The 27971-nt window shown below is 45.6% G+C and overlaps 1 protein-coding gene across 1 annotated transcript in view; it reads left to right on the top strand.

Annotated features, from left to right (window-relative positions):
* Positions 1-9643: 9643 nt before the first annotated feature.
* Positions 9644-27971, top strand: part of KCNK9 (potassium two pore domain channel subfamily K member 9) — a gene marked incomplete at both ends in the record, with an annotated part of 87525 nt that continues 69197 nt past the window's right edge. Inside the window, one exon of the mRNA XM_083859581.1 lies at positions 9644-10226. Within this exon, the coding sequence (XP_083715707.1) occupies positions 9644-10226 (583 nt within the window). The remainder of the gene's footprint in view (positions 10227-27971) is intronic.

Consider the following 27971-nt stretch of genomic DNA (forward strand, 5'->3'; position numbering starts at 1 on the left):
CATAAGAGAGATGCTCCAGTCTTTTAATCATGTTTTGTTGTCCTCCTGTGGCCCAGATCCAGGAGCTCCAGGTCTCTCTCATCCTGACTAGCCCAGAACTGGACACAACACTCTGAATGTGTCTCACCAGGGCTGGGCAGAGGGGCAGGATCACCTCCCTTGACCTGCTGGCAAATGCTCTTCCCGAGGCACCCCAGGATACCATGGGCCTTCCCTGCTGGCTCAGGGACAGCCTGTTGTCCACCAGGACCCCCAGGCCCTTGTCTGCAGAGTGGCTTTCCATCAGATCAGCCCCCAGCCTGTGCTAGTGCCTGGATTATTCCTCTCCAGGTGCAGGATCCATTTACCTCTGCTGAATTTCAGACAGCTCTTCCCTGCCCATCTCTCCCACCTGATGAAGTCCTTCTGCAGGGCTGCACAGCTCTCTGGGGGATTGGCCACTGCTCTCAGCTTTCTGTCACCAGAAAACTTGCTGAGGAGGCATCTGCCCCTTATCCAAGTAATTTAGGATTAAGTTAAAAAATACCAGGCCCAGTATTGAACCCTGGGGGTATTGTCGATTGTCAAGGAAAACCATGGGTCTCAGGATGATGAGATGTGACACCACGAAGATATAAAGGCAGCAGTACCATGATGAGTTGTCAACTTTGGTAGCCAAGAGACATAAAACCACAGAAATTCTTGCTGTGTTGTGAGCAGCCACAAGGAAGAAATGCTCTCCCCAAAGCACTGCTCTGTAATAATCAGGATATAGCAATCTGCATTTGGTTCATGCTCTGCCACTAATTCATTTGTTGGGCTTGTAACCATATAACAGTGCTGTGCTTCAGAGCAACCATCTGCAAATTGAGTGGAGTACTTACTGAATCACAGGCATGTTGTGAGGCTTCATCAATCAATTGTGGTTTTAAAAGGAATCTCAACTCCTGGCCCAAAAGTGTAAATCATCATAATTTATATCCATGTTAGAATTTTTTTATACAGGAATTTTTTTTTCTCTTTTTGTCTCATAACAAATGTACACCAGGTCAATTCTCAGTGGGTTATTCCTGACTTAAATGTGTGTAAGAGAGCTGAGAAGCAAATCTCTCATCTTCAGACAGAGGAAGGCTCTCAATAATGTAGTCACTTACACATCCTTGAAATGGAAGCTGTTTAAGAGTTTGTTTGACTTCAACAGCAGGAAAATGTGCACCTCACTTTGCTCAGCATCAATCCTTTTTAAAGCATATTGTGTGTTTACAAGCTGTCTTGAGCACTGAAATTAATTTTAGATCTGGGCAGTTATTAAAGGTTCACTTTCCTTTCCTCCTCCAGTTTCAAACTAAGTGGTAATGTGAGTTGGTGGGAAATTGTCTCCATGAGCTGGTACTGCCTTTGCCCTGACTCTGGGTTTCTCAGAAAAGGTTTCTACTGGACTAGGTATCCTGCCTGATCTCTACCAGTAACACTATAATCTTCCTTTCAAAGGAACAGTTTAGCTTTGTGTTTATATACAGGTTGGAATTTATTTTGGAAAATATCCGTAAGAGACCCTGGCACAGCTAAATGTAATCAAATTAGCTGAGCTTTAAGCTGCTGGTATGGTCTTACTACCATTTCAACACAGTCAGATACAGTAATAACAGTGTTTAGTACCAGCTTTTTAATTGTCCAGTCAGTCCAACCACTGCTTGGATTTGTAGAGAGAAAGCTGACATTCCCAGCAAGTCTGTGGAGGTTTTCTCTGCAGCTTTGGTGAAACTCTCAGCTCCCTACCTGAAAAATGGTATATGCAGGAGGAAAATGTTGGTTGGGGAAAGTGTTTCCATTACTGGGAGGCAGTCAGATCATAAATGATGGGAGTAGAGGCCAGAAAAAAAAAATTAGAGCAAAAATGCACTGCGAAAATTATGGAGGTAACTGAAGGGTGACTGTATTCATGTGTTCTCAAATAGGAAAAAAAGAAAAAAAAATAGAAGGAGGTGTGGAAGACTCCACTCAATCTCTTCCAAATAAAAAGGATGAGTATACATGAACCATTTATTCCAAGGAGACAAAAGCTGGATACTGCTGCTCAAGAAATCAAAAGAGAAAAGTAAGATAAACCAGAACATTTCATTCACATTTCATTCAGCAGTATTCTAAATATTCTAAGCAATTTTTTTTCTGGACAGAAAAGGACAATTCCACAGCAAATATTCATGACAGCTCCTGTTTTGCCTTTACTGTGGCATTGCATTAGTAACAGTTGCAGCTTATTGCAATAGCCAGCAATCCCCCTCAGCAACTGCTTTCCTTCTTCAGTGGTGATTTTAATGAAATACACATTTTCCACCAATTCATTCAGAAATTGTTGCACCAAAATACAGTACCCATTGCTGCAGGAAGATGTCTCTCCCAGAGCTCTGCATCTTTGCAGCTCATTTACCTCTGGTGATGATGGTGAGGGCTGTACCTGTTCAGGGATCTTCCTTTCTACCTTGCCAGCCTTTTCCTCAAAGACTCATTCTTAATCAGGGGCAGGTTTGCTATGGGAATTATTCATTTAAAGCATGCACTGAATATCACATTGAGGCATCAGCTGCAGTAAATGCAAAAGTGACAGTCACACTGTGAGCATTTGGTAAGCTACAAATAGACCTGGAAGTCACAGTGGCTCAGGAAGCAGACGGAGTCGATTCAGTAACAAATGCATCCTTATCCAACACCTTTGCTGCATTAATTTCTCCAAGCAGCTCACTCCTCTATAGTGTGCCTACAAGACGTGCATACATTACCATCAGTGACTGATGCTGTCCTTGTGGCTGCTCATGTTTAATGAAAGCTTTGTGCCTATATATAAATTCCCTGCTTGAGTGAAATATCTTCCAAATCCCTCACAGCAGTTCTGGAAGAGACCTTTGGCTTGTACACCTGAGAAGTGAACGCGCCCTTTCTGCCACGCACAGGCTCTGCAGAATAAAAATGATACATGAGGCTAAAAATAGAACAGAAGAGACTATTTAGGTTGGACCAGATGCTCACATTCCTGCCACCTAGGTGGATTTAATATTAGTAAATTCCCTGTGAAAAGAAGCGAGTGTGGGAAAAATACGAAGCGTAGGTCTGATCCTGCTCTTTTTTTTTCTCCCACGTGTGAAGTTGCTTCACACAAGCACTCTTTCCCTAAGTCAATGAGACTCTTTGTGCATGTTTTCTGTCACTGCTGATTACTTTCAAGAGGACTGTCATGTTGCAGGCACAGGGGGGATGGAGGCAAGAATTAAAGCACCAGTCCCCTGTTCTACCTGCTTCTGCACAAACACTTCCTGACAGAAGGAATGCTGCCGAATCGTGTGAGTCCTGCCCCAGTGTATCCAACAGAGGCTGCACTCCTTTGAACATCAATGGGAAGAAGGTAAAAAGAATAAAATGAGAGCTGCACAGGGAAGGTTCCCTCCTCCATCATTTTCCTGAGCTACTGCTCTAAGGACACAGGTGTGTTCACCCAGTAACCCGAGCTCAGCTTCCTCTTGCAGTCAGTCAACTAAGCCCATGGTCCACAAACCCCTGAGTGACTGTGCAAATGCACACAGCTGGCAGAAGCAAAGGACAGGAAGAGAGACTGTGAATCTAAAAGGAAGTCTGACTTTTTACAACCCAGTCACTAATACTTGTCATCATAATCTTTGTATTCCTGATAACAGCCTGATCCAAAGGCCACCAGAACTGATAGATATGGCTATGACAGGCTTTGAGTCAGGCATTGCATCTTTAACTGAGCCACTTCCCAGTTCTTAAAATTGCAGCGTTTACTTCACTGCTGCAGCTGCATTGTAAAGGACAGACTTCATTCATGGCCAGATTATTTAATGAATGAATTTTGTAGATTGCAGGGAAGAATTTTTACGAGGGACCTCTAGTGATTCTTAATGATTGAAATTGCAGCGTCCTCCTTATGTATTGCCATTCTCACTAGGTCTTGGAATTGCTACAGATTTGCAGCCCTTCTCTCATGTGAACAGCATAGCAGCAACTATTATGTGTGAACATCTTCCATGAACTATCACTTATAAGAACATCCACAGCAAAATTCAAGACAGTGACTCTTTTATAGTAGTGATTAAAAGAAATCCCCCAAAGGGCCAGAGACATTTCATAGGGGAAAGTGAGCCAGGGCTACACCTCTGCCTTGCTCACCTGTACATGTGGGCTCTCTTCCTCTTACTTTACCCTCTACCCTCTTCCTTAGTAGAGATGGGAGAGCTACATGGAGATGTCATTTTATGGTCCTGCCCTGGGAAGAGTGGCTAAAAACAGGGCTACCTTCTTGAACTTCTAAGTCTTTACCAAGCCCTGATGACATGGAGAAATTGCAGTGTGTTCTCTGCTCCAGACCAGGGCCTGGAGACCACTGAAGGAAGCTTGATTAGAACAGATAAAAAGGCATGCTCTTCCTGCCCTGAATAACAGATCCATTGATCCATTCATCCTCAGGAAGGATGAGAATTTTTCATAGAATCATAGAACCATAGAACCATAGAATCATAGAATCATAGAACCATAGAACTACAGAATCATAGAACTATAGAATCATACAATGGTTTGGGTTGGAAGGCAACCTTGATGATCATCTCATTCCAACTCTTTTGACATGGGCAGGGACATCTTCAATGAGACCAGATTTCTCAGATGCCCATCCAACCTGCCCTTAGCTTGAATTTTTTCTGAGAAGGCAAAATATTTCAACTGGGTTCAGGAAGAGGGAGGACAAGTGCTTGGGAGAAAGATATGTCATGAGTCACTGGATAGAGCAACTAACTGAGAACTCAGAAAATCCACTGATTTAGGATTTCTCCCTTTTGCCTGTACAGCCTCTGTAGATGAGGGGCTTCTGGGCTCAATGAACCTTGGCCTGAATCAGAACTGCTGTTCTGGTCATCTTTATGCCACCATTTTCAGAGAAAGAAAATGGTTTCTTAATAACCCTGTGTTAAAAAACAAACAGGTTAGGTTGTCTTTCTAGTACTGATAACATTTTTCAGTTATTTTTCTTGTTTTGGGGGCTTTTTTCCTTTTCTCGTTTGTTGTGACTCCTGTGGCTCATCTGGAAGATGGCTCATGGATTGGCAGCTCTCAGCCCCTTCTTGCACAGAGAGACGTTAGATTTCTCCCAAAGAGAACCTCTATCAGGTCTCAAGGATGGACTGGAGAACAACTCACAATCCAGGTGCCTTACTGCTGGCTCTTGCCTTTGTTGCAGAATGAACTCAGGGTAAAACAGGAGAACTGCTGTGACACAACAGCACCCACATGCTCTTACCTAAAACGTGGGAATTCTCAAATTCCATTTGGCTTTTTATGGAGACAGTCAGGGCAACTTCGGGTCAGCAGAGCTGTCAGCAGTCAAGGCACCCACTGCACACCTCAGAGCTGTTTTCCAGCCTGTGTTCTCTCCCACAAGTTAGACTTAACCCAAGAGGAGCTAAGTTATGTGTTGTCCCTTTGAGTTAATTTTCCTTTTGGTGACTAAACATGGTTTACTCCTTTGGTAGCTCCATCTGTAGCAGAATAAAATACTTTTTAAAAAAAATCTTATGGTGAAAACTATTGTCCAGGAATTTTTAGTCACTTCTATCTATATTAAAGAAAAGCTCTCCACTCACCACTTACCTCTCCAATCTTTTCCTGCCAGAGATGTTTTCTAGATTCTTCACCTTTACAGCTTCCCTTCCTTTCAGTCATGCTGTACACCCCAGGTCCAAATCCTGCATGCAGTTTGAAAATGAACTTTCTGTTCCTGGGTGTGTCTCTGCCTCTCACTTGTCTGAAGCCTGCCACTTCAGCAGAGCCTGTAAGCTGAGCCATAGACCATGATGTTCTGCCCTGGAGTTTGCCTGACAGCTTTGTTATAGATGGAAGGATTGAAGGACACTCCCCTTTGCAAGTGATTTTCTCTGTGGCTCAAATGTTTATATGGTGTTGAGTCTGGATGAGCAAAGACTGAACCTCAGAGTGGTGGGTCCTTCCTTGGCAACAGGGTCAGCAAAAAAGAAAACGACAGATTCTTATGGAAGCAAATGTTTAAAATAATGACTGTTACTTTTCTCTAAGCAATGTCGAAATGTTTGCGAGTACACACAACAGCATGTATTTTCTGTTCCAGTAAAATGTTAATATTCAAGTATCTCTCCAGAAAGCACCACACCAATCAGCATCTGGTCACTGTCGCTGACCAAAGAAAGGCTCTGAGCTCATGGCTGTGCCCCCCCACAATGTCACACTGCTCTGTGCCCTAAGTCCCACAGAGCCCTCATCCCTTCCCAGCTGCCCACAGGTCCCACTCTGGCCTCCTGTTAACCATCACTTTCAGCTAAAGGTTAAATACTCCAGGGGACATTTCCATCCAAGCTGCTGCCTGCAGGTTGCAGTCCCTGCCTGAGTCCTATTTTTAGACCATCTCCCTCCTTGTTATTGATCCCAGTCACCCTCTGTTAATTAGGTACACACAACACACACAGCATTTGCAACTCATTTATCAATTCTGTTCAGCACCTCCCTCCCCTGAGATGTAATTTGGAGCCCTCCTTGAATCATGCTATTGATCTTTCCCAGCAACTTTGCTATAGGATTCTCTGTGTTGCAAACTATTTATAGATTCCTCTCCTCCTGCTCTCCCTTGAGGAATCAAAAAATGGGTAAAGGTAATCAGACTTCTATATTTAAGGACTTGATCGAAACCAGATATTTCCTCTTTCCTCCACCTTTCCCCTCCTTCCCTCTGCTGCTGATCTGTACATACTTCTTTTGGCAGGTGAGACTTTGCTCCATGTGGTCCCGACTCTCAGGTGATGTGATTCAGAATTTGCCCTGGGTAAACTCTTGCTTGCTGAATTGATGAAACAAATTCATCCTCCTCCCTGCATCCAGGAGTTTCCCAAAGGGCCTTGTGACCAGTTTCATCCACTCAGCTTGAGGTGCACCTTTCAGAGGTTTTCAGTCTTGCAGATTGGCTTCTGATCTGATCCACCTACAAGGCACTGGGTTCCCTTTGCCCCCTTCTATCTCAGGAAGGGTATCCAAAGGCTTTAGACAATGGATAGCCAGGAGTGAGTCAGACAGAGTTGCTTTTATGGATGGAGAGCAACAGCAATGAGCCCTGCAGTCCTAGGATTTGAGGAAGACCTAAACCAAGGGAATGTAACCTGAGGCTCAGAGAAATCAGGACTAGCTCAGCCTTCACTGAGTAAGGCTGAAAATGCCAGCTCTAACACAGGAGGATGCCTACAATTATGGGCAAGGCAACACAAGGAAGGGACAGTCTTGTCTCAGGGAGTGCATAAAAGCAGCCTCAGGCTCCTGTGGTAACACCTGCTGCTGGGAACCTGATGGTGAATAAGAGGCAGGATGTGGCTAGAGGGCCTGAGGGATTACACTTCCCATAGGGTGTAGTCTCAGGAGCCGTGGGGCTGGGACTGGACCCTGTGGAGCTGGGCTGCCTCCTCTGAACCACTGGGAACATTTTGCTGCATGTATGCAGGTTGTATGTAATGAGCACAGGATCACATAATGGTTTCAATTGGAAGAAACGTTAAAGATCACCCAGCTCCACCCCTGTGAAATGGGTCTGAGTGCATGCCTTTGCCTGGGGGACATGCTGAGGCTGGGGAAGGGGCTTTGCTGTGTGGGGGGCTGGGGTGTGGACAGGTTTTGGAGTGTGTAATGCTGTGGCTTATTTGGCTGAGGACCCGAGAGAGTTTTGATGTGTGGGGTTGTGGTCTGTGTAGGGCTGTGGTGTGCCGAGGTCAGTGTGTGTGTGGGACTGCCGTGTGTGGATCTCTGCACGCGTGGAGTGTCAGCACAGCATGTGCAGGTGTGGTGAGTGACTGTGGTGTGTGTGACTGTGAGGTGTGACACTTGGGGTGTGTAGGGCTGTGCAGGTGTATGCACGGGGGCCATGGGGTGTGACACTGGGGGTGTGTAGGGCTGTGCAGGTGTATGCACGGGGGCCATGGGGTGTGACACTGGGGGTGTGTAGGGCTGTGCAGGTGTATGCACGGGGGCCATGGCATGTGTATGTGTGCCTGTTGGGTGGTGAGCAGATCGGGGTGTGCAGGGTTCTGCCTCTGTGTGTCGGCGTCGTGCGGGGCTGTATGAGGAGATTCTGTGGAGGGGCGGCGGTGAGCGGAGCTGCGCTAGAGCTCGGAGCGGGGCCGCTGTCCCCTGGGGCGGCGGAGGCAGCACAAACCTGTCCCGGCCGCTCCGCGCGGCTCGGCTCGGGGGTGGGAAGGGCTCCGGGCTGTCCCTGCGGGCACGGCACAATCCCGCCCCGCCGCCGCCCGGCCCCGCACGGCGGTCGGGGCGTGGCCGAGCCCGGGGAGGGGCGCGGGAGCCGCAGCCGCGCCGGGGGAGCTCCGCGGCCGCTCCCAGCCGGGGCGGCGCCGAGGGGGTTAAGGCGCTCCCCGCGGCGGGCCGGGGCGGGCTCTGCATCCCGCCTCCCGCATCCCGCGCCGGAGCGGGCACGGGCAGGGGCACGGGCACACGCACACACACACCTCTCTCACACACACGCACACGCAGGCGATGGCTGCGGGGCGCGGGCTCATTTCTCCCCGAGATGATGTCAAGAGCCCGGGAGAAGGAGGAGGAGGACGGTTGCTCTTTTTCTTAACGGCTTTGTTCTAAAACCATCCTAAATAAAGCAGCCCCCGCCCCGACCGCCGGGGCAGCAGCCGTGAAAGTACCCTCTCATTTTCCCTTCTTTTTTGCCTTTTTCTTTCTTTTTTTTTTTTTTTTTTTTTTTTTTTTTTTTTTTTTGGTCTTATTTTTCTTCTCGCCTCCGTCTTTGTGTCCGCCTGGGGCCGCGCTGCCCTCCCTCCCGCACTCCCCGGGGAAAGCCTCCGGTGATTCTCCGCTGCTCCCGGCAGCCCGCTGCAGGACAGGAGCCAGCGCCCGCCGCCGCTGCCCCGGGCAGGTGCTCGCTCCGCGGCCGCCGCCTCCTCCTCCTCCTCCTCCCCGCCCGCCGACCGGGGCGGCTCCGCGCCGCTCCTCCCGCTCGCGGGGCGCCGCTCCCCGCCGCCAGGGCCGCGCCGCCCGCCCGGCGCCCCCGCCTCCCGCCGGAGCGGCGGCGCGGCCCGGCGCGCCCGGGGATGCTGCCCCCGGCCCCGCGCCCGCCGCCTGACACCGCCGCCACCCTCGCCGCGCCGGACGCCGCTCCGCTGCCCACGCCGCGGCCACCTGCAGCAGCAGCAGCAGAGGCAGCAGCAGAGGCAGCAGCTGTCCGGCTCCCCGCCGCCCTCCGCGCACCGCGGCGGAAGGAATAGAGCGCCCAGCCCGTCCCGACCCTCCCGCAGGCAGCTGGGGCCGGGACGGGTCGGGTCCCCGGCGGCCGGAGCCCGGGAGCCCTCCGCCCCTCTTCCCGCTGCTCCTCCGCGGATGGGCGCGCTGCCGCCGCCCGGCTGCCCCCGGCCCCGCCGCTCCGGCTGAAGAAACTTGGGACGGCGGCGGCCTCCCCCTCCCCGCCGCGCCCCGCCCGGGCTGCGGGCCGCCCTTCCCCGCGCCGCCGCCACAACTTCGCGGAGGGACCCGCCCGCCGCAGGACTCCGTGCCGGGGCCGCCGGCCCCTCGGCGGGGACCCCCTGCCCCTGGCCTCGGTGCTGGGGAGGAGCGGGGGGTGCCCTGGATGGCCCTGCGCACTGGGACGGCTTGGTTTGGGCAGGTCCTGCGCAGAGTTTCCCGGCTTCAAGGCACCTGGTCCAGGCGCTCCAGCAGCCTCCTGTGCCTCTCTTCTTCCCAGGAGCCCGAGCAGGCGGGCGGGGAGCGACCGCCGCCGCAGCACAAGCTGCCCCGGAGCGGCGGCAGCGGCGGCGGGTGCCGCCGGGCCCCCCGGCAGCTGCTCCCCTGCTGTAGCTGCTGCGGCCTGTCGGAACCCCGGGCGGCCAGGGGGGGACATGGTCCCCTCACTCGCCCCTTACTGGCGGCCATGAAGAGGCAGAACGTGCGGACCCTGTCCCTCATCATCTGCACGTTCACCTACCTGCTGGTCGGGGCCGCCGTCTTTGATGCCCTGGAGTCCGACAACGAGATGCGGGAGGAGGAGAAACTCAAAGCCGAGGAGATCCGGCTCAAAGGAAAGTACAACATCACCAGCGAGGACTACCGGCAGCTGGAGTTGGTGATTATGCAGTCCGAGCCGCACCGCGCCGGAGTCCAGTGGAAATTCGCCGGCTCCTTCTACTTTGCCATCACGGTCATCACGACCATCGGTGAGTGACTCCCTTCGGGGAAGCTCTGTGGGGCCAGGGCCGGGGCAAAAACTTCCCGGGCTGGAAAAGAAGGGAGAGGGGCAGGGAGGCTGTGGCATGCAAAGGTGTCTGTGCTGGATGAGTCTTTTTGCTTCCCTCCCGTGTTATGTAATTTAATGCTCTTCTTGGGCACTTGTTGGACTTGACGGTGTCCCGCACCTCTTCTCCTGGAGATGTGTCTCCTGTGTCTCCCTGTCTCCTGTGTGGGACTGGAGAAGAGTGAGGCTGGTCTGGCTAGCAGCATTGGCACTGGCCAGGTGGCTACCATGGTGCTGTGGCTGGGATGCAGAGGAAGAGGGGGGAAGAGGGAAGAGGCAGAGTGACACTCCTGGGGGTCCCCTCAGGAAGAAGGCCCTGTTGTCACACTCCTTCCACCTCAAGAGACACGGAGAAAACTTGGACAAAAAGCAGCTGGAGGAGAATGAAAATGATGAGGGCATGGGAACTGGATCAGGTGGGAGAGCCCTTAATGTAGCCAGGCATGGATAGACCTGCTTTTCAAACTTTGTTTTGGTATTGGCAGGGGCAGTGGTGGTGGTTCCCCCAGCTGTGGTCAAACCCTGGGCACTGACAATGTGTTCCTGGAGTTTTTATTGCAACTGGAGCGTCTGATGTGACAACAGGTCAGAGTCTGCATTTCCCCTTTGCAGGCACATGGTCTGATAGGCAAAATGATGCCTGCTGCCACATCTGTGCTGCCCAGCTTGCCAGGTGTGCCAGTTCCCAGGATGGTCAAGGGACAGTCAGTGGACACAGGCACAGGCTGTCATTTTCCTGATTCCCACCGCTAAAGCCGAGCGTTTGTCACAAAGTTTGCTTCTCTGCCAAAAAAATAAACACTGTGTTGATTAGAGGCTGCGGAGTGCACACAGAACTGTGCTACCACTCTGGCTTTGGCTGGATGAGCAGGTTTGCTCATGCCACTTTAGTGTTCTTTAAGGTGGATTTACTAAGGCTGTTGGTAATGTTTTTCTTCCAGAACTTCCAATATCTGTGAAGGTCTGAAAAGTCCCCTCTAACTCAGTGGCTGTTTGATAGTGCATTATACATAACAGGACATGAAAGTAGCTCTCTTATTAATACAGAAGGTCTTGGTCTTTCTGCCATGTAGGGGTTGTTACAAGAAATCTTCACGCTGCCACCTGAAGATACTGAATTTTCAGCAGAACATGCTGTCCACTGCCCTTTGAAAAGTGTCTGCTTATGTTTGTATTTGACTATATTCTACCTGGGGCAGTAAAAAAATTTCCTTTGAAAGACCATCTGATAGTATAAAGCCTATTTTCCCTTACAAAGATAAGATTTTAAGGGTTAATTTCCTCTACCTTTCTGTCATTAGCTAGATTAATACAGATGCATATATTAACAGGTTATAGAATACAAAGTAGAATGCAACTTTGGCTGATGATTTGTATTTCCTGCTGTTCGTTACGATGTCAGAACTCTCTTTCCTCCTTTGACCACTGAGTCTCTCATCCTCAACCTGTCTCTTGCCACTTATTTGTGCTAAGTGAACACTGCTCTGTCGTGCTTCTCTGTGTTACAACACGCCTTCCACACACGCCTGTCTACTCACAGTGCCCTGTACTCCTGCCTGGTAGAATACTTGCTGTATTCTTAAGCTGAGTTGGTGACAGGTAGAAGGGGCTTTTTGTACAGTAGTTTGCTGTTTTGATGGTATTTTACCCATAAACAAATACAACTTGCATGGTAAATTGTAGCATTTTCTCCTTCAGGGGGCTGGGATTTGTTTGGGAAGCTCGGAGTACCTCAGCATGGAGAGGATAGAATGCATTTCTGTAGGCAGAGGTGCTTTGGGATGTATGAATTGTTTAAATTTAAAAATGTGTATAGCAACAGGGAACCATTGGGAGGAAGAGTGATAATAAAAATGACGCAGAAAGTTACAGGCATTCTGTAACAATTGTTCATTTGGGAAGCTGTGCTCTGGGAGGATATCTGATCTGTCTTTCAAAAGTTTATTAATAGTTGCTCTCTGCATCTTGCCAAATGCACTTCTATTTTTTGTACCATCTCTTCAGTACTAAAGTGGCTTCATGATGTTATCTGATCTACTGCTAGTCTGTAAAAGTAAGCATGGAAGATTTTTCTTTAATTTCTTATTTATTCTAAACTAATTTGTCTCGCAGATAAGCAACCCCCCCCCACTTTCTTTGTTTAAATTCTTTGAAAAATAAGAGTTCTTATCTATGTTTCTTGCACAGGGAAGTGATCTAAAAGGTTCATATTAATATTTTGTGTCGGTTATTTTTTTTCAAATCTGTGTGTATGCTCTCATTTACACCATTCTCCCTCCCTTCTGGACAGACTTCCAGAAGCACACACAGTGGAGTGTGCGTTGGTGAACCTGCTATACTCAGTAGGTACTCCTGCAAAAGTGTGTCTTATATATCATCACAGGCTGACCTTTAAAAGAGAATGAACAAAAGATCTTTGCCTAATCTGGAAGGGTACCTCTATCTCCACAAAACTTCCCTTCAGACGAAGCAGTGATAGGAATTGATGGAGCACAAAGCTGAGCAGTATGCATAGAGTTGCAGACTAATTTATGTCTGACTTAATTGTACTCCGTGATGTTGCCGTGCTAGCAACATGTCTGGAGCGATTACCTCTTTGCTGTGCTGATTTCAACTACTGTGGCTTTAATTTAATCAAAGGCATTTATGGTTGGCCATGGCCCATCAGTAGCTGGGAAGAGGCTGGTGCTTCTCTTCCACTGCCAGGGGGAAGGTCCAACAGTGTCCTCAGACCATGGAACAGGTGCCCCATTCCCCCTGAGACATGGAGCTGAAGGGAAGGCTCTGGCAGCTCTGGTGCTGAAAGGACAACAACAACTCTGGCAGTGCCCCCCAGTCCACCGTGTTGAAGGGACATCTCTGGCAGTGTCCCCAGTCTGTGGTGCTGAAAGGACACCCACGGCAGTGTCCATGGTACTCAAGGTCTAAGTTCGGCAGTGTTCCCCACTCCGTGGTGCTGCAGGGACAGCTCCGGCAGTGTCCCCACTCCGTGGGGCTGCAGGGACAGCTCCGGCAGTGTCCCCAGTCCGTGGTGCTGAAGGGACAGCTCCGGCAGTGTCCCCAGTCCGTGGTGCTGCAGGGACAGCTCCGGCAGTGTCCCCAGTCCGTGGTGCTGAAGGGACAACTCCGGCAGAGCCCTCGGGCTGGGTTCGGCTCCCGCCCGTCTCTGTAGCTCCGGACTCCCCTCCTCGGGCAAACTCTGCAGCTTGTTTTTTTTCCCGTGAAGATGCATCATTAATAAACACCTGTTTGGAAGGGACCATGAAAACCTGAAACTCTCCTGTATGAGGCGAAGTGCTGAGATTTGGCCAAGTCTCTCATTTCTTCTAATCTGTGGTATTTGGCTTTTATTGTCGGGTGGTTGGGGGGGTGTTGCTCACTTGTCAAGCTGAGTACTAAACAAAGAAAGTGAGGGCTAATCAAGTATATGGAAACAGTTTTGGTTTTTTACCAAAAAAACATATTCACCTGGGGCGAAGCATATTTTTGTACTCCTCAGAGGCAATGTTCATGTTCTTTCTTTCCTTGTTTTCTTTTCCTTTTTCTTTCTTTCTTTCTTTCTTTCTTTCTTTCTTTCTTTCTTTCTTTCTTTCTTTCTTTTAACTGACACAACAATGGAAAGGTTGACAACAGCAGGTGCTACAACACTCGATGAGTCTGCTTTTGAAATCGATTAGCAGAAAATCCTCTTCCCCTCCCCCCCCCAAAGTTTTGGTTATGTTTGAATAGTGTAAAAGTTTTTAGGTGATCAAAAAGAGCTAGTAAGCTTTTCTTGGCTCTCACCAGATGCTGCGTTCATTTATGGGTTGTTCTTGTTTCAAAGTGAGCTAGTATGATTTCCTCTCCATTTCCACTTACAGAGTCAAAATGCTGAAAAAGAATGATTTAATGAAGTTCTTCATCCAGTTATTCATCTTTTATAAGATACACTATAGAATATGCCACAGAGTTCATCTAAAGGCTTGATACTATGAATGAAAACACCACCTTCCAAAAATAAAGGGTTTTTTTTAGGATTCCTAGCAAGTTTTAATGCCCTTTTCTACAGGTCTATAAGAGTCATTAAACTGCTTCTGTGTAAGCAGGTGTCAACACTGTCAAAATGTGTTACTGGTATGGATATCGCTTTATCATTTAGGCCTTAAAGGGTGATAGTCATACTTGATTTAACACTACCAAGCTCTAGTAAACACTGAATATTTCTGGAGGCTTATGCAGAATGTAAAGAACTGAAAGCTGTTTGTGTCACTCTAAAGTGAACTGAAACAACAAACAGATTGAAAATTATTTATTTATTTTTTTTTCCTGAGAAATGACTGTAAGGGGAGCAAAATTAAGGCAGATTGTGCTGTGAATGATGAGTATCTTTTTCTGGCTTTTAGGCCTTTTTTTTTTTTTTTTTTTTTTTTTTTTTTTTTTTTTTTTTTCCTGTTTTGAACCTACTATAAACAGTGAGTGAACTATTCAGATAAAATACTTTTTTAAAGAATGTCATGCAATACCTGTAATGGTGAATGGAACATCCACCTATTGACAGCTGGTTGGCTGCTGAGTATCCAAACACTCAGGAACTGTCTGCATCCAGATGAGGACATTTCATACTTCTGGCAGATGGTGTCCTGACAGGGAGTTTGAACCTGCATTAATGAACTAAGCAAACACATGCTTAAATCCATTTTGGGATAGCAGTTGAGTCTCCATGTTCTTTCTCTGCCCTTCTGTAAAATGGGTGTAAAAACACCAACTTGGTGGTACAGTGTTGTCTCTAATTTGGGTTGGAAAAAGATTGAAGTGTTTTCACAGGTGAATTATTTTGTCTGTCGCTCCTCCTTTAAGATTAGCCTCTGGTGCTTTGAGTCTGCTCTTGGTTTTTGATGGATGGTAATATTTAGAGCCAATCCATTGAAAAGGTTTGAGTAGGGAATCATGGCAGATGGACAACCTGCAATGGAAAGAAAGAAAGGAAAGGAAGAAAACAAGACATGTAAGGGAAGAGATTAAGAATAAAGACACAAATGTTTTGGTCAATTAGCTACTGCATTCATGACTTGCCAGGACCATGAAGGTCATATATTGTTAAAAAACCCAAACAAGCAGAGGGCAGATCAAACCAATCAAATATTAATGAACTTGGGTGAAAGCAGAGAGCATTATTTTCTGGTGAGACAAATGCCTGCAGATACACTGAAGTAACAAATCTCTTCATACATGCCACCTGAAGCTTTAGTGGAAAATACTGGATGATAAGGATCTGAATATCTACAGGTGGTATCTCCAAAGCAAGAAGGAGGTCTCCTACAGTGAGCTTCATGAAGATGGACTGTGTGTAGGATTTTTCTGCCCTTCAGAACTAGAATAGTCTGCAAGATTGTTTCACACTTTATTCTTTGTCTGATGAAAACTGGGGAAAAAAAATCCAGAATAGTGTTCTGCCAACAGAGGAGACTTTGAGGCTACTTTGCTCACATTTGTGGAAAAAGTTCTTGAGTTCTTGGAAACTGGTTTTGCAATGATACCTCAGATTCCTGCTAGAGGCACTTCAGCAAAAACTTTTTTAAAATCACTGATAAGTTAAAATTACAGCTCAGAATGATGTTGAGTTGCAACTTCCCACAGTGTGTCTTATTGGCAGTGCAAATGTAATAGTAGGATTTGGAAAACGGTTTTGGGGAAATATTCAGAAACCTCTGGCCACTGAGCTAGGTGGAGGTGTCTGCAGATTTCCTTATTGTAACAACACTGGAGAAATTAGTGTCTTGTAGTTTTTTAGGGTTTGGTGCTCTTTCACTTCCTCCTAACTCTACATAACTTCTTTCTTTACCTGAAGCAAGTGAGATTTAGATTAACCATGAAGAAAACTCTTCCCTGTCATCAGGAGGGTTGTGTGCAGGTAGAGACTGCCTAAGGAGATTGCTTTTAAAAGAGATTAGACAAAAATCTCCCAGGAACGAATACGTTGCAGCTGCTTTTGCCTTTGGGAAGGAAGATGGACTGGCTGACCTCCTGAAGTTTTTATCAGCTGTATGTTCTGTGATTTTCTGAATCTTCCCTTCCCCCCCACCCCTATTTCTTGAGACCTAGTAGTTCTTGGGTTAATTTGTTTTACTTGAGAAAAAAGGAAAAAACCAAAATATTTGAAATTCTATTTTCTCCACTTTATGTTCTTTGCTTATCGATAATTTTTCTATCTTGTAAACCCATTTATGTACCCTTGCAAGAGTCAGAATAGAAATATCTGTGTTTACCCACAGTCAGGGTTAGAAGCTGTAGGTGGTGGTGAGTGTTTTGGGAAAGAAGTTAGCTGAAGGAGAAAACGATCCTGCTGATACGAGGATGGGAAGCAGAAGCTCACAGGGAAGAACTGGGAGGGAAAGATGTTTGTGACTAAGAACAAGGAAAGAAATTCAGCTGTTGGCAAGGGGCTTATGCTGGCTTCAAATAAAAATAGTAAAAAACTGTTGCTTTTTCTTGGGACAGCTTCACAACTATGAGGCTTGACCAAAGGCAAACTGATTAGTGGAGAGCTTCCCTGTTGGACACCACGAGTTTTGGGACAGATGCTGCTGGTCTGGCATGAAGGACAGCTGAGGATGCTGTTGTGTTTCCTCGAATGCCATCTGAACTGAGGTGCTCAGTTCTTTCAGTGTTGGAGCATAATCCCCCATAAATGCTGAAATCCTTTCTCATGGCTTTGAGCTGGGGTTGCACAGGACTTTATATTCAGAATCCTGTACTGGCATGAGGTGATTCATCTTCACAACACCTCTGTGTAAAAATTATCCTCAATTTAGAGACAAGAAGAGAAAATGACTTTCTGAAGATTCAGGTTGGGAGCTATTTCTAATTGCCAAACTGCTCACTTCTTTCTCTTTCAGACGACTTGACGTGAGTTTACAGCCAGATTGAACAGTGGAGATGAACCAAAGGCAGAGATCCATCAGGAGTTCAAGGTGATAGTGGCAAACTCCTGCAGCCTAGGTCTTCTGACATGCAGTAATAGCAGAACCTGGAACTTCATTTCATGAAGTTTCATGTGCTATTCTGGCTAATTATCTCTGTTATTACTGTGTGTCTTCTGTCAGAGGCCCTTTAGGCTATCAGGTGTCCACCTGCTGTGGATTTTACTGAAGATCCTTGGCTGGATATAGTTAGAGGCCACATGAAATATCCCCTTCCCCCCTAACAGATGCCAGCAAGGACACTTACTGGTCATGCAGAAGTAATGAGTCCTTGATGCCAGTAAGTTGAACTGAGAGGTTACTGTGGACTTGCAACAGATGTTTGCTGTGTGTAGCAGGCCTATTCTCCTCTTTTTGCATCATTTTGAATGAAGCTGTGGTCTGCTTCAGAAATTTCACATGCAATTTGCTGCAATGCAAAATAGTTATAATTCATTACTTTCTCAGGATTGTAGTCTGTGGAATCTACTGATTTTAGGTGGATTAGCACATTACCTATACCTCCCAGGTGTCTGTGACTTGATTAGCTACAACTAAAATTGATATTGCTGGTGTTGTAGCTACAGCACTTCCTTTGATTAAAGTGAGTATGTCAATGGACACCTGCTCCATAAAGGAATGTGTCACAAAAAAACCCCAACCCCCTCCCCCCAAAAAACCTCCAAACTTATAAATAAAGGCCTGATTCAAAGTTTATGATAAGTAACAGAAATAATTTTTTGAGTCACAGTAGTTTTGTATCGGGCCATTATTTGACAAGAATTCTACAAATCAAGGAGCTATATTCCATAGCAAACCAGCAGTGGAAAATATCTTTAAAAGCAGTTTTCAGATTTATTTATTTTTAATAATGAAGCTGACTTTGACATCTATAATGATTTTTATCTTTTTAATTGAAAGTGGAAGGCTAAACTACATGCCTACTGCATACCTCAAACTTGAGCAAAGAGAAATCTTGAGGAAGAATGTTGATGTTTTTATTCTATCTTTTTTTGGTGGTGTGTGGTTCTTTTCTTACTGTTTGTTTGTTTTCTTTACTTTCATGACTTCCAGACAGTTAACAACTTCTTCTGATCTATCATCTTCTGATCCACTGAGATTCTTCTTTTCCCCTTAAGTGCAATATGCACTTACTTATTTTCTGTTTCAGGGGAAGAATCCCTGAAGTTTCTTAGCAGTTTTTTTTTTTTTTAATTTATTTATTTTTTTTTTAATTATTTTATTATTATTTTTATTTTTAAGGAGTTCAGTGACTTTTTTTTTTTTTTTTTTTTTTTTTTTTTTTTTTTTTTTTAAATTAATACCCGGCCAGTTTCCAGAAGAGGCTTAGGCAGTTATCAGTTGGTTAAAGGGTTCAATAACCTCTTTTACTGCTTTCATTATGGGGGTGATTAGGGCATGCCAGTGAAAGGAATCTCTCTATTAAAGGCTCATGTATTTGTTACTTATTAGGATGATTAGGAGGGAGCAGACTGCTTTGTCCTTTCAATTTCCTGCACCAGCAGGAAAAAAAGGAGCTTCATGAAAAGCAGGCAAGTAGTGGGGTTAAAAAGTGTCTGATGGGAAGCTGATTGTCTCCTTGCTCTGCCATCAGAGAAGAGGACCTTCCTTCTCAGGCAGAAAAATTTCACAGAGAGCTTGAGGGCACAGATTGATGAATGAAACCTGCTGCAGCTCTCTCTGATTGTGTAGTGCAGGAGATTAGCTCTAAGGAAATGCTCATAGACTCCAAATTTAGGGATATTCTTGACATATTGATGGGAAGATAGAAATAAGAGCTCCACTCCCAAGACAATTGGCAAAGTCAGCAATTTTAGATGTGTGCTACAATTAACTCATTACAGGAGCGCTTTGGGTGGAGATAGAATATTTTATTTCTTCCACTCTCTTTTCTTTTGATGTCCTCTGGAGGGGATGTCCTCCTCCTATGTTTAAACCAACACAGGCTATGGGAACCATGTCAGAAATTAAATGTTCTAACAAACCTAAACCACTTGAGTTTTGATTTGTCACTCTGCTGCTTTTCACACCTATATGGAACTTCTCAGGAAGAGACACAGTAGGAAAAGGTGTCAAATATTCCTCCTTCGAAGATACATATTTCCATTATTTGAACTAATGAACAGTTGCTGTTATTGTTGGCAGTTTGAGCTGTTATGGTGAAACAAGGCTGACTGCACTCAGTGCAAATAGTGTTTGCAGCAGTAATAATTTCTAAAAATCTGCAGTTTGGTGCTTAATTTAACTTTGCTCTGGATACATATAAAATATTGTACTGCAATCAAATGAACCCCAGCACCAGGAAGGACGTGGAGCCCTGACCATAAGACTCTGCATGCAGGCTGTGTCATGTAAGATACTGCATCAAGAATATTTTAAAATGGTTCATGAAATAAAGATGACTGAACTCTCTATTACAATCTTGCATCAGAAAAACTCCTCATACTTGCAGAAGTGACTTGAAGTCTCAGTGCTTGCTCACATTTTTTTCCTGGCCTTTGGGGACTTCTTGGGCTTCCAGAGTAAACCATGAATTTTAGAAGAGTTCCTTACAGGATAAAGAATATTGTATTTTTTTGCTGAGGACTAGAAACAGTAGAAGGATGCTCTTCCAGCATTATTCAGGATCATCACATATACTAGGCTTTCAAAAAAACTGGATTGCCCCAGACTGCCAAAGAGGAAAAAACCCCTGTATTTTAGGATGTGATAATCTGGGGACCAACATTTGGGGAGTGAAAGTCTCTTCCAACATTTAAAATTATCTAACCACCATAACTTTGACATGTCTTCTATAAAAGTTCCTGATCTACTGTTTGTTTGCTTCTGGACACCAAATATGTTTTTTTGGTTCCTTTCCCTTTCCATTTCCCTTCCCTTTCTTTTTTTTTTTTTTCTCCTCCTCTCCTCTCCTCTCCTCTCCTCTCCTCTCCTCTCCTCTCCTCTCCTCTCCTCTCCTCTCCTCTCCTCTCCTCTCCTCTCCTCTCCTCTCCTCTCCTCTCCTCTCCTCTCCTCTCCTCTCCTCTCCTCTCCTCTCCTCTCCTCTCCTCTCCTCTCCTCTCCTCTCCTCTCCTCTCCTCTCCTCTCCTCTCCTCTCCTCTCCTCTCCTCTCCTCTCCTCTCCTCTCCTCTCCTCTCCTCTTTTTTTTTCTGGTTTGGTATCTTTTTTCCCTATTACTTAGACTTAGGTGTGTTAGAAATGACATGGGGCTAGTTCTAGGCAACTGATAGTTAAAACAGCAACTGTTTTAACTGTTCTGTTAACTGTTTAACTGATCTGTGCCATTGGAAGCACCTGGAAATCCCAGTGATTCCACCTGAACTCTTCAGTTGTCCTTTCAGCTGAAATACTGAGAATTCAGAGATCTCCCCAACCTCTCTACTTTGGAGTTTCTCCCCTCTTTTGCTGTTCCATGTGGGAATGAAGATCCCAAGAAGAGGAAGGAGGTGGTTGCTGTTCAGTCTGTACTGACACCCTATCAGCTTTTTCTTTAATTTCTGGTATTTTTCTCTGACAAACAAATAAATGATCATCAAGTCTTTTGACAACAAAGGCTTAGCTCTTAAAACACATCCTGTTTAGTAGTAAAAGGTCTGTTCTTTAAAGGGCACTTTTCAAAACAATTAGTACTTTAGTAGCAATGTTTGCCTTAATGAGTGCACTCTGGCTGTCAGAGGAAAGAGCATGAGCAGATACCTAGAGATGCAGGCTAACACAGGCAAATTAGCAGTGCTGCAAGCCAGTTACTGAATGTACTGCACATCCAAGAGGTTCCTTTTAATGAGTGAAAAGCACTAGGTATGATTCAGAATGGTTTAATTTTTGTTTTCTCCCCACATATCCACCCCCTTTTATATATTCTTTCAGAAGGCCTTGTGCCACTTCTGTACTTGTGATAGTTTATGCTGTATGTGTTGCATTCAGGCCTGGTTTGACTTGCTGGACTGGCACCAGAGACAATTTTTCAGAAAAGCTGCAGACTTGCTTCATTGCTGTTGCTGTCTGATGTTTGAAATCAGTGTCCTTATGATGTGGGTATGCTGCTGGCATTTTGGTATAACATAGATTTCTTTTTAAAGGTTCCTGGGGGTTTTTCTTTTCCCAAGATGAATCACAGTAGAGGCTGGTGTTATTGAAGGGGAAGAGGCATGGGATGCAAGCTTGGCTCTGAGTATCCAGCAACAGCTTTCATGGTGAAAGCTGCTGGCTCTTGGGCATGTGTGGCCTTGATTTGGCTAACTACAGAGAACCTGACTGCAGGTCAGGTAATGAGGATTAAAATACTATTTCCATGGTCTCTTTGACAAGAATCCAGCCTGTGGAACATTTCAAATCTGATCAAAACTCCAGGTCTATTCCTGAAGACCTTGAGTGTGGCACAGTGAATAAGGAGAAGGGTTAAAAAACAGCGAGGAAGCATTAGAGTGGCCACACAGAAAAAGGACCTTTCTAGCAGTTTCTTGTGAAACACAGAAGTGTGTTGGTGGGGGTGCCTTGGGCTCTTCTTTGCTGGGTCTTGCAGAACAGGATGGACAAGCATCTGTCAGGAATGACCCCTGCATTCTGTCTTGCCTTGCGGCCAGGGATGGACTGGCCTTGTCCTGTATTTTTAATGGTTCCCCCCACGCACAGGCTGTTTGAAGTTTGCCTTGGATCTTGCTTGGGATCTATGTAAGTTTATCTTGTCCCTTTTTTCTGAAGGTTTGTGCTTCCCTGAGGGATTATCAGTGCATCCTACAATTCTGTCTCCAGCTGAATATTGGGATAAGAATCAAATCTCTTCTCTAAGTGGCAACAGTTCTGTGTTAGCAGTGTCACCAGCTTTTTATGGCTGCTGTTTGAACAGCCCTACCAGTGGCTGTTGCAGGGAAAAACAAACATGCTGCCTATCTTTACAAAAGGGACAGGAGAGAACACAGGCAGTTAATGCTCAGTCAGCCTAAATTTGATCTTCAGAAAGATATTTGACCGAGCTGTTAATCAGTGTGAAAGTACCTAGGGGATAACAAGGGACAAGCTGGAACAACCCCAGATTTTTCTTGGGTAACTAATGCTGGACTTCTCTAGGTTGTTTTTATTTCAGCAGATAGCTGATGAAGGGGGAATCGGTTGTGACATTAATTACATATGTGGCATGATAATAGCATAATTGTGTTGCATAATAATATAATTCTCATAGTTGCAGTGGAAAATCCTAGACTGGGTTGAACTGCAAGGTGGGTGCAAAATCTGGATGGACACACACTGTGGACCAGAGGTTGGACAGTGACTGGGCTTGTCACATGTGTGAAAAACACATACACTGTGCAGGTGTAAATGGGGCAAAAAATCCAAACCCACAGATCTGCTAAATCTGCCACCAGATAGTTTCACAATAGGATAAAGAATCACAGCAATATTTATCACTGGTTTTCTGTCAGACTGGATGGACATAACATATGCAGTCATACAGGGGTCTGTCCTGTGGCTGGTACTATTCAAGTTTCCCGTCAATGGCTTGTCTGGTAGAACAGAGAGTGCACACATTAATTGTGAGGGTGGCCAGCACTGCGAGAGCAGGAACAGAATACAAAACGATTTTGTTAGATTGGAGAAATGGTCTGGAATCAATATGATGCAATTCAATAAAGTCAAGTGCACAGAATTACACTGGAGAAGAAAATATCAAAGACATATAAAGAAATGATATAAAGTGACTGGATGCAAGTACTACAACATTGTGTTGATAAAGTGGTAAAGCTCCAGCCTGGAAACTGAATGCAGGTTTGGGCACACAGTGTTTTGAGGAAGAATGAGAAAAATCAAAATGCTGAAAGAAAAATTAGCCTGTATTCAGAGTGAAGTGGACAAAGGTTGTTTAGCCTATATGAAGTACTTGAAGGGGGAAATAATAACAGCTTTGAACATGGGAAAGGTAAGTTGTAAAGAGGACATTGATAAGTATTTTCTGCATACATACCCAGGTGTAGGTTGATCACTAGCTGTGAAAACAACTGTAACATGATCTGTAAGGAACCGCCAGAGTGCCAGTAGTGGGATATTTGTCTGAAGTGGTTAAACAACTGTCCAAAACACCTGGGTTTGGTATACTTCAGCCTGCCTCAGTTCTGAATGGGCTCAGTTACCTTTTGAGGCACCTCCAGCCGTGTGTTCCTGGGAATGGGTGGCTGAGAGCTGCTCTACAGGAGCTGCCTGCTGAGTGGAGTAACCCCTAAGTGATGGACTGAGGACCTGAGCATCCTGCAACAGGTCAAATGGTTTATTGAGGTATTCCCCAACCCTCAGTTTCTGGGATTATACACTCAATGGATGTTTCTAAATGCTCTGCTGAATGCATAGCAACCTTTGCTGTCTGACAGTGGACTTTGTGGTGGTCAAGGCTGAATTTGGCTTAAGAGGACTGTTCTGCTAGGACAGGCATCAATATTCATCTTGCAGCCCCTGATCACTTGGCATTTTGGGTTGCATATTCTGTCATGCTGAAACAAAGAGGTTCCTCCTCTTTCCCTAAATCCCATGCATACAAACCAGCAATTTCCATAGCACAGACGATCATCCAGTCTGTTGTCTTGGCAGACACCAATGCCTTTCTACATTGGAGGAAGGAAATCTATCCCATAATACACCTGTGCAATATATGGCAATGGCGATTTTGTTGCTAACCCCTGCAGCAATCAGTTTATGCCCTCAGGCATGAGATTTGATTATCCTTGTCATTATCTAAGCTACAAATGTTATTAGCAGCCATAAAATTGTCCATTAAAGTGTGAGGAATTACTTGCCTGCACCAGGGGGAGAACAGATAATTTACCACACAGATTTAAGCCCAAATGCACTATTTTTTTCCAGAAGAACTCTCTAAGACTTTGTACAGCCTCCATTTTTGCATTTCAAACTTTGTTTACCACTCCATGGCCTTCAAGTCTGAATCTTTTACCATAAGAGTTGCAGAGAAATAACTGTTGAAATAACCTCAGAGATCATGACCACGTATTTTTTTCTATGTTCCATAGCTTGAAATGAATGCTTCCCTTGTTCTGGGAGTGCAGGTGCCCAAACTTTTGTTGGGTTTCATATTTTCTAGATTTCAGGGTTGGTCTGAACTTCATTTACACAGAAGCAATTCTGGATGCCTTGGGTTGACTTGGCACTCATGGGCTGACTGTGCATCACTGGCTGGGTGTAGGATCAGTTGTTTTGCTCCTAGCAAGGCCGTTTTCATAGGTTTGCTTGCTCCTGCAATGCTAGGTTTTTCTGAAGGGAAGAAGTGATGTATCACAGGGGCCAAGAAAAAATGCTGTGTCTGAGTGGGTGAGATCCAGGGTAGTGTCTGAAAAATTTTTTTGTCTTCCCTGGGACTGGCTGATTCATCCCCTTCCCACCACCCTGCTAATTCCTGTTCATATATCAGTTCACCATAAAGCTGCTTTTCTATTCCCATGTGGTATTGTGTTCCCACCCCCCTTCAAACAACAGAGAGTGGGGAAGAACACCCACAGCTTTCCCAACAGACAAAAATGGTGGATCCTGACAGACTGGAACAGATTCTGATCACTGTAAATCCTGAGAAACTTGCTTGTTTTGGTGTATTTGTTGACTTTAAACTAAGATAAATGTGTGCAGAATGTGGTCTGGAGAGCCTGTATTTTGAAGGAAGCATCTCCTCCTACTCACCCAACAAATTAACACACACATGGTGTAGCATTGATATTAGCTCCTGTAGCAAATAGAAAATGTGTCAGTAGCCCGAAAAGAATAAAAAATGTTCTCAAACAGGGCTTAAAAAGTAAACAAACATCATATAACCAAAAAAATCAATACAGTTCCATATCAGCCATTACAGATATCTCTGTCTTTGTCTACGTCATACTGTGCACATTTCAGTGCTGTGGAAAATGTAGAACCCAGGGGACCTAATTTCAGAACTTGGAGATGGTGTATTGAATGCAAGGCCTGGGATAGAAGGCCTGGAAGAGATTTATATTAAATAACAAAAGAGATTTTCCCCTTGAAACCTCCCAAAAGAGCCTTAACTGAGTCAAAGAAATGTAAATATATTTACAAAACTAATATGTATTAATTGGTGTTACAACATTAATAGAAAAAACTCCTGAAAAAGTCTTCTTTTCTTTTGAGTCATCTCCCCTAACTAAAAGAAATCACTTAGTGAGAATTAATCTTAGGTTCAGAATGTCCAAGAGGAAGGGGCAGCTTTTCAGCTTTCTGCATTCTAAAAGCTTTTTCTTCCTTAGCTGCTCTTCTGCTTGGAGGGAATCTGAGAGAGAGAAATATCCTAATGCTTTCCAGCCTCAGCCTCATGGCCTTCCTTTGCTCTTCATGTCTTCCAACACAATCAGTAATATTCAAGCTATTCTTGTGGGTTTCCCTATTGAATTCCTTCAAGCCAAGCTGCTCTTGGCTGCTTTAAGCATTTCCTCTTCTCCTGTTCCCTTGAGAGCTTGGTACTCTTATTTATCCAGGAAGCAAGGGTCGAGTGTGCAGACTAAGCAGGTGGTTGATGCTCTTCCTAACCAGAGGAGCACATCTCAGTAGAAGCTGTGTGAGATTTGGCAGGAGGAAATGCTCCTGTGACACAGTGGCATTCTTTGGTTGCCTGTCTAATACACTTAATATTGAGGGAGCATCCTGTGTCTTTTGGATGGTGACTTTTGCTTCCATTCACAGTGCAGAGCTCTTTGCCAAGGAGAGAGTGGCAAGATTTCCTGCACAGGACATTGGTAGAGGCTTTGAAGAAGAGGAAGAAGCTGGAAGCAACTATTAGGACAAAATGGACCATTGCTTGGAATCCTACATTCAGGTGATTTCCTGAGGGAGAAATGTTTGGTTTTGATGATCTTTGGTCTTCTGGAGTTTTAGTGCCACGTTTCAGCAAAGCTGCGCATGCTCACTGAGTATGCTGGAGAGCCACAGGAGCTGTGCCCTCCCTGTGTTTGCTTTTCCATTAGAAAGATAATATTACTTGAAACATTGATTGATTGATTGATTGATTGATGGGTAGATAATTTATTTTCTTTTAATGTGATGTGCTCCAACCCTCTAACAAGTATCCATAGGCCCTCTGGGAGGTCCACAGCCTTTCATGCTGAAGGGGACACAGAAGGTTCTTGTCTCTCCTCTGCCTTCTGTTCCACCTCCCTGCAGTGCCTGATGTTGATGGCACTGCTCCGAGTGCCTGCAGCATGCATGAGACCCAGGGGCCTGGGTTTCTTGTCTCTTCAATGGCATTCTGTGAGCTTGTGTGCAGAGAGAGAGAGGCAGAAAGATCAAAGGCTGTGCAAGTGCACTGTGTTTGATTTTGCTTACACCAATACGAATCGATTGACTTCACCCAGTTATGAGGGATTTACAGCTAGGGGAGAACAGATTCTGACCTAATGGCTCCCAAAGAGGCTTTTCTTGGATGAGCAATGTAATTAGAGCACTGGAACAGACAGATTTTGTGACTCATCTGTGGGTCTGCAGTCTTTTCTTTGCTTCTAGTAGGGTGTTCACTAATGTCACCACACTTTCATTTCACCCGTGGGCTGCTCTAATGAAGGACCAACCTTTGCTGAAACAGAGATCTCTGTTCAGCTGCAGAGCATCCTCCAATCTTCATGTCACTCTGAAGACTTCAAGCTCAGGACCAGACACTAGGGTAGTGGAAAATTTCCACTCTCTTCCTTTGTTGTACTGAAGCAGAGGATTAAAATAACTAGGAAAAAAAAACGAAAACAAAGCAGGGGCCAGGGAGAATGGACCAATGACTGAGTCCACTTTCCAATCTGAAATATGTGTCCTAGCAAGGGGCAAAATCATGTGCCAAGATCAGCCTGCTTTATGTATCCAGCTGGACAACAGTACATGCATTTTGAAATCAGCAAATCTGCTTTTCATAGCTAAATGGAAGTCTGGGAGTGAAGTATTTTTGTGAGAAGATGCCACTTCACTGAGACTGCAAGATACTCATTTGGGAAAGTTTGTTGAGGATGTTTGGGGATAAGGAGGTAGTCATGGCTAGTGTACAAGGGACTTGGCATGTATTTGGGAAGGCTGGAGCTGAGCACAGTCACAAGGCTCAGGCCTCTGGGTGTCTGGGGGCTTTGTTGGGCACAAGGCAGAGAGCTGACAACACTCAGGATATGGAGGGGGTGTAGTTTTGACTGCAGGTTCTCCTTTGGTCTCAGTGCAACAGGAATAGGAGTGAGGGGCCAGCTGTTGCAGTTTGCCTGGTGGCCATGACTGTGACAACAATAATGGCAGGGTGTGTCAGGGCAGGAGCTGTCACCCTGCTGTGTGTGCAGTGCCACCTCTTTTTCACCCACCACTCATTTCAGCTGAGCTCAAGCTGTGAGGCCCCTTCAACACAGGAGTTTCAGGACAGGGTAGGGATGCAATGGACTGGAGTTGAGCATGGGATGGAAGAGGTGAGACAGTGACCCCAACTCTGGTGTCATTGATGGTTCCTTCAAAAAGACTGGGGGGCACTGACATGGGGAACTCAGTGAAGGTGCCCCCTTGCATGAAACCTTGTCCTTTGTCTCTATGTGCTCTCTTCTGAAGCCTTCCAGGTGCCAGAGTGCACCTGCACTCCAAAATCACAACCTTCTGCAGCCATTCCTCTGCTAGATTTAGCCTCTGAAGTGGGTTGCTGCTGGTGTGGTTCACATTCAGCACAGACTGTAAGACCCACCTGGGAAGAAGGTGAA

The sequence above is a fragment of the Zosterops lateralis genome (genome assembly GCF_965231275.1).
Source record: "Zosterops lateralis genome assembly, chromosome: 1".
Classification (NCBI taxonomy): domain Eukaryota; kingdom Metazoa; phylum Chordata; class Aves; order Passeriformes; family Zosteropidae; genus Zosterops; species Zosterops lateralis.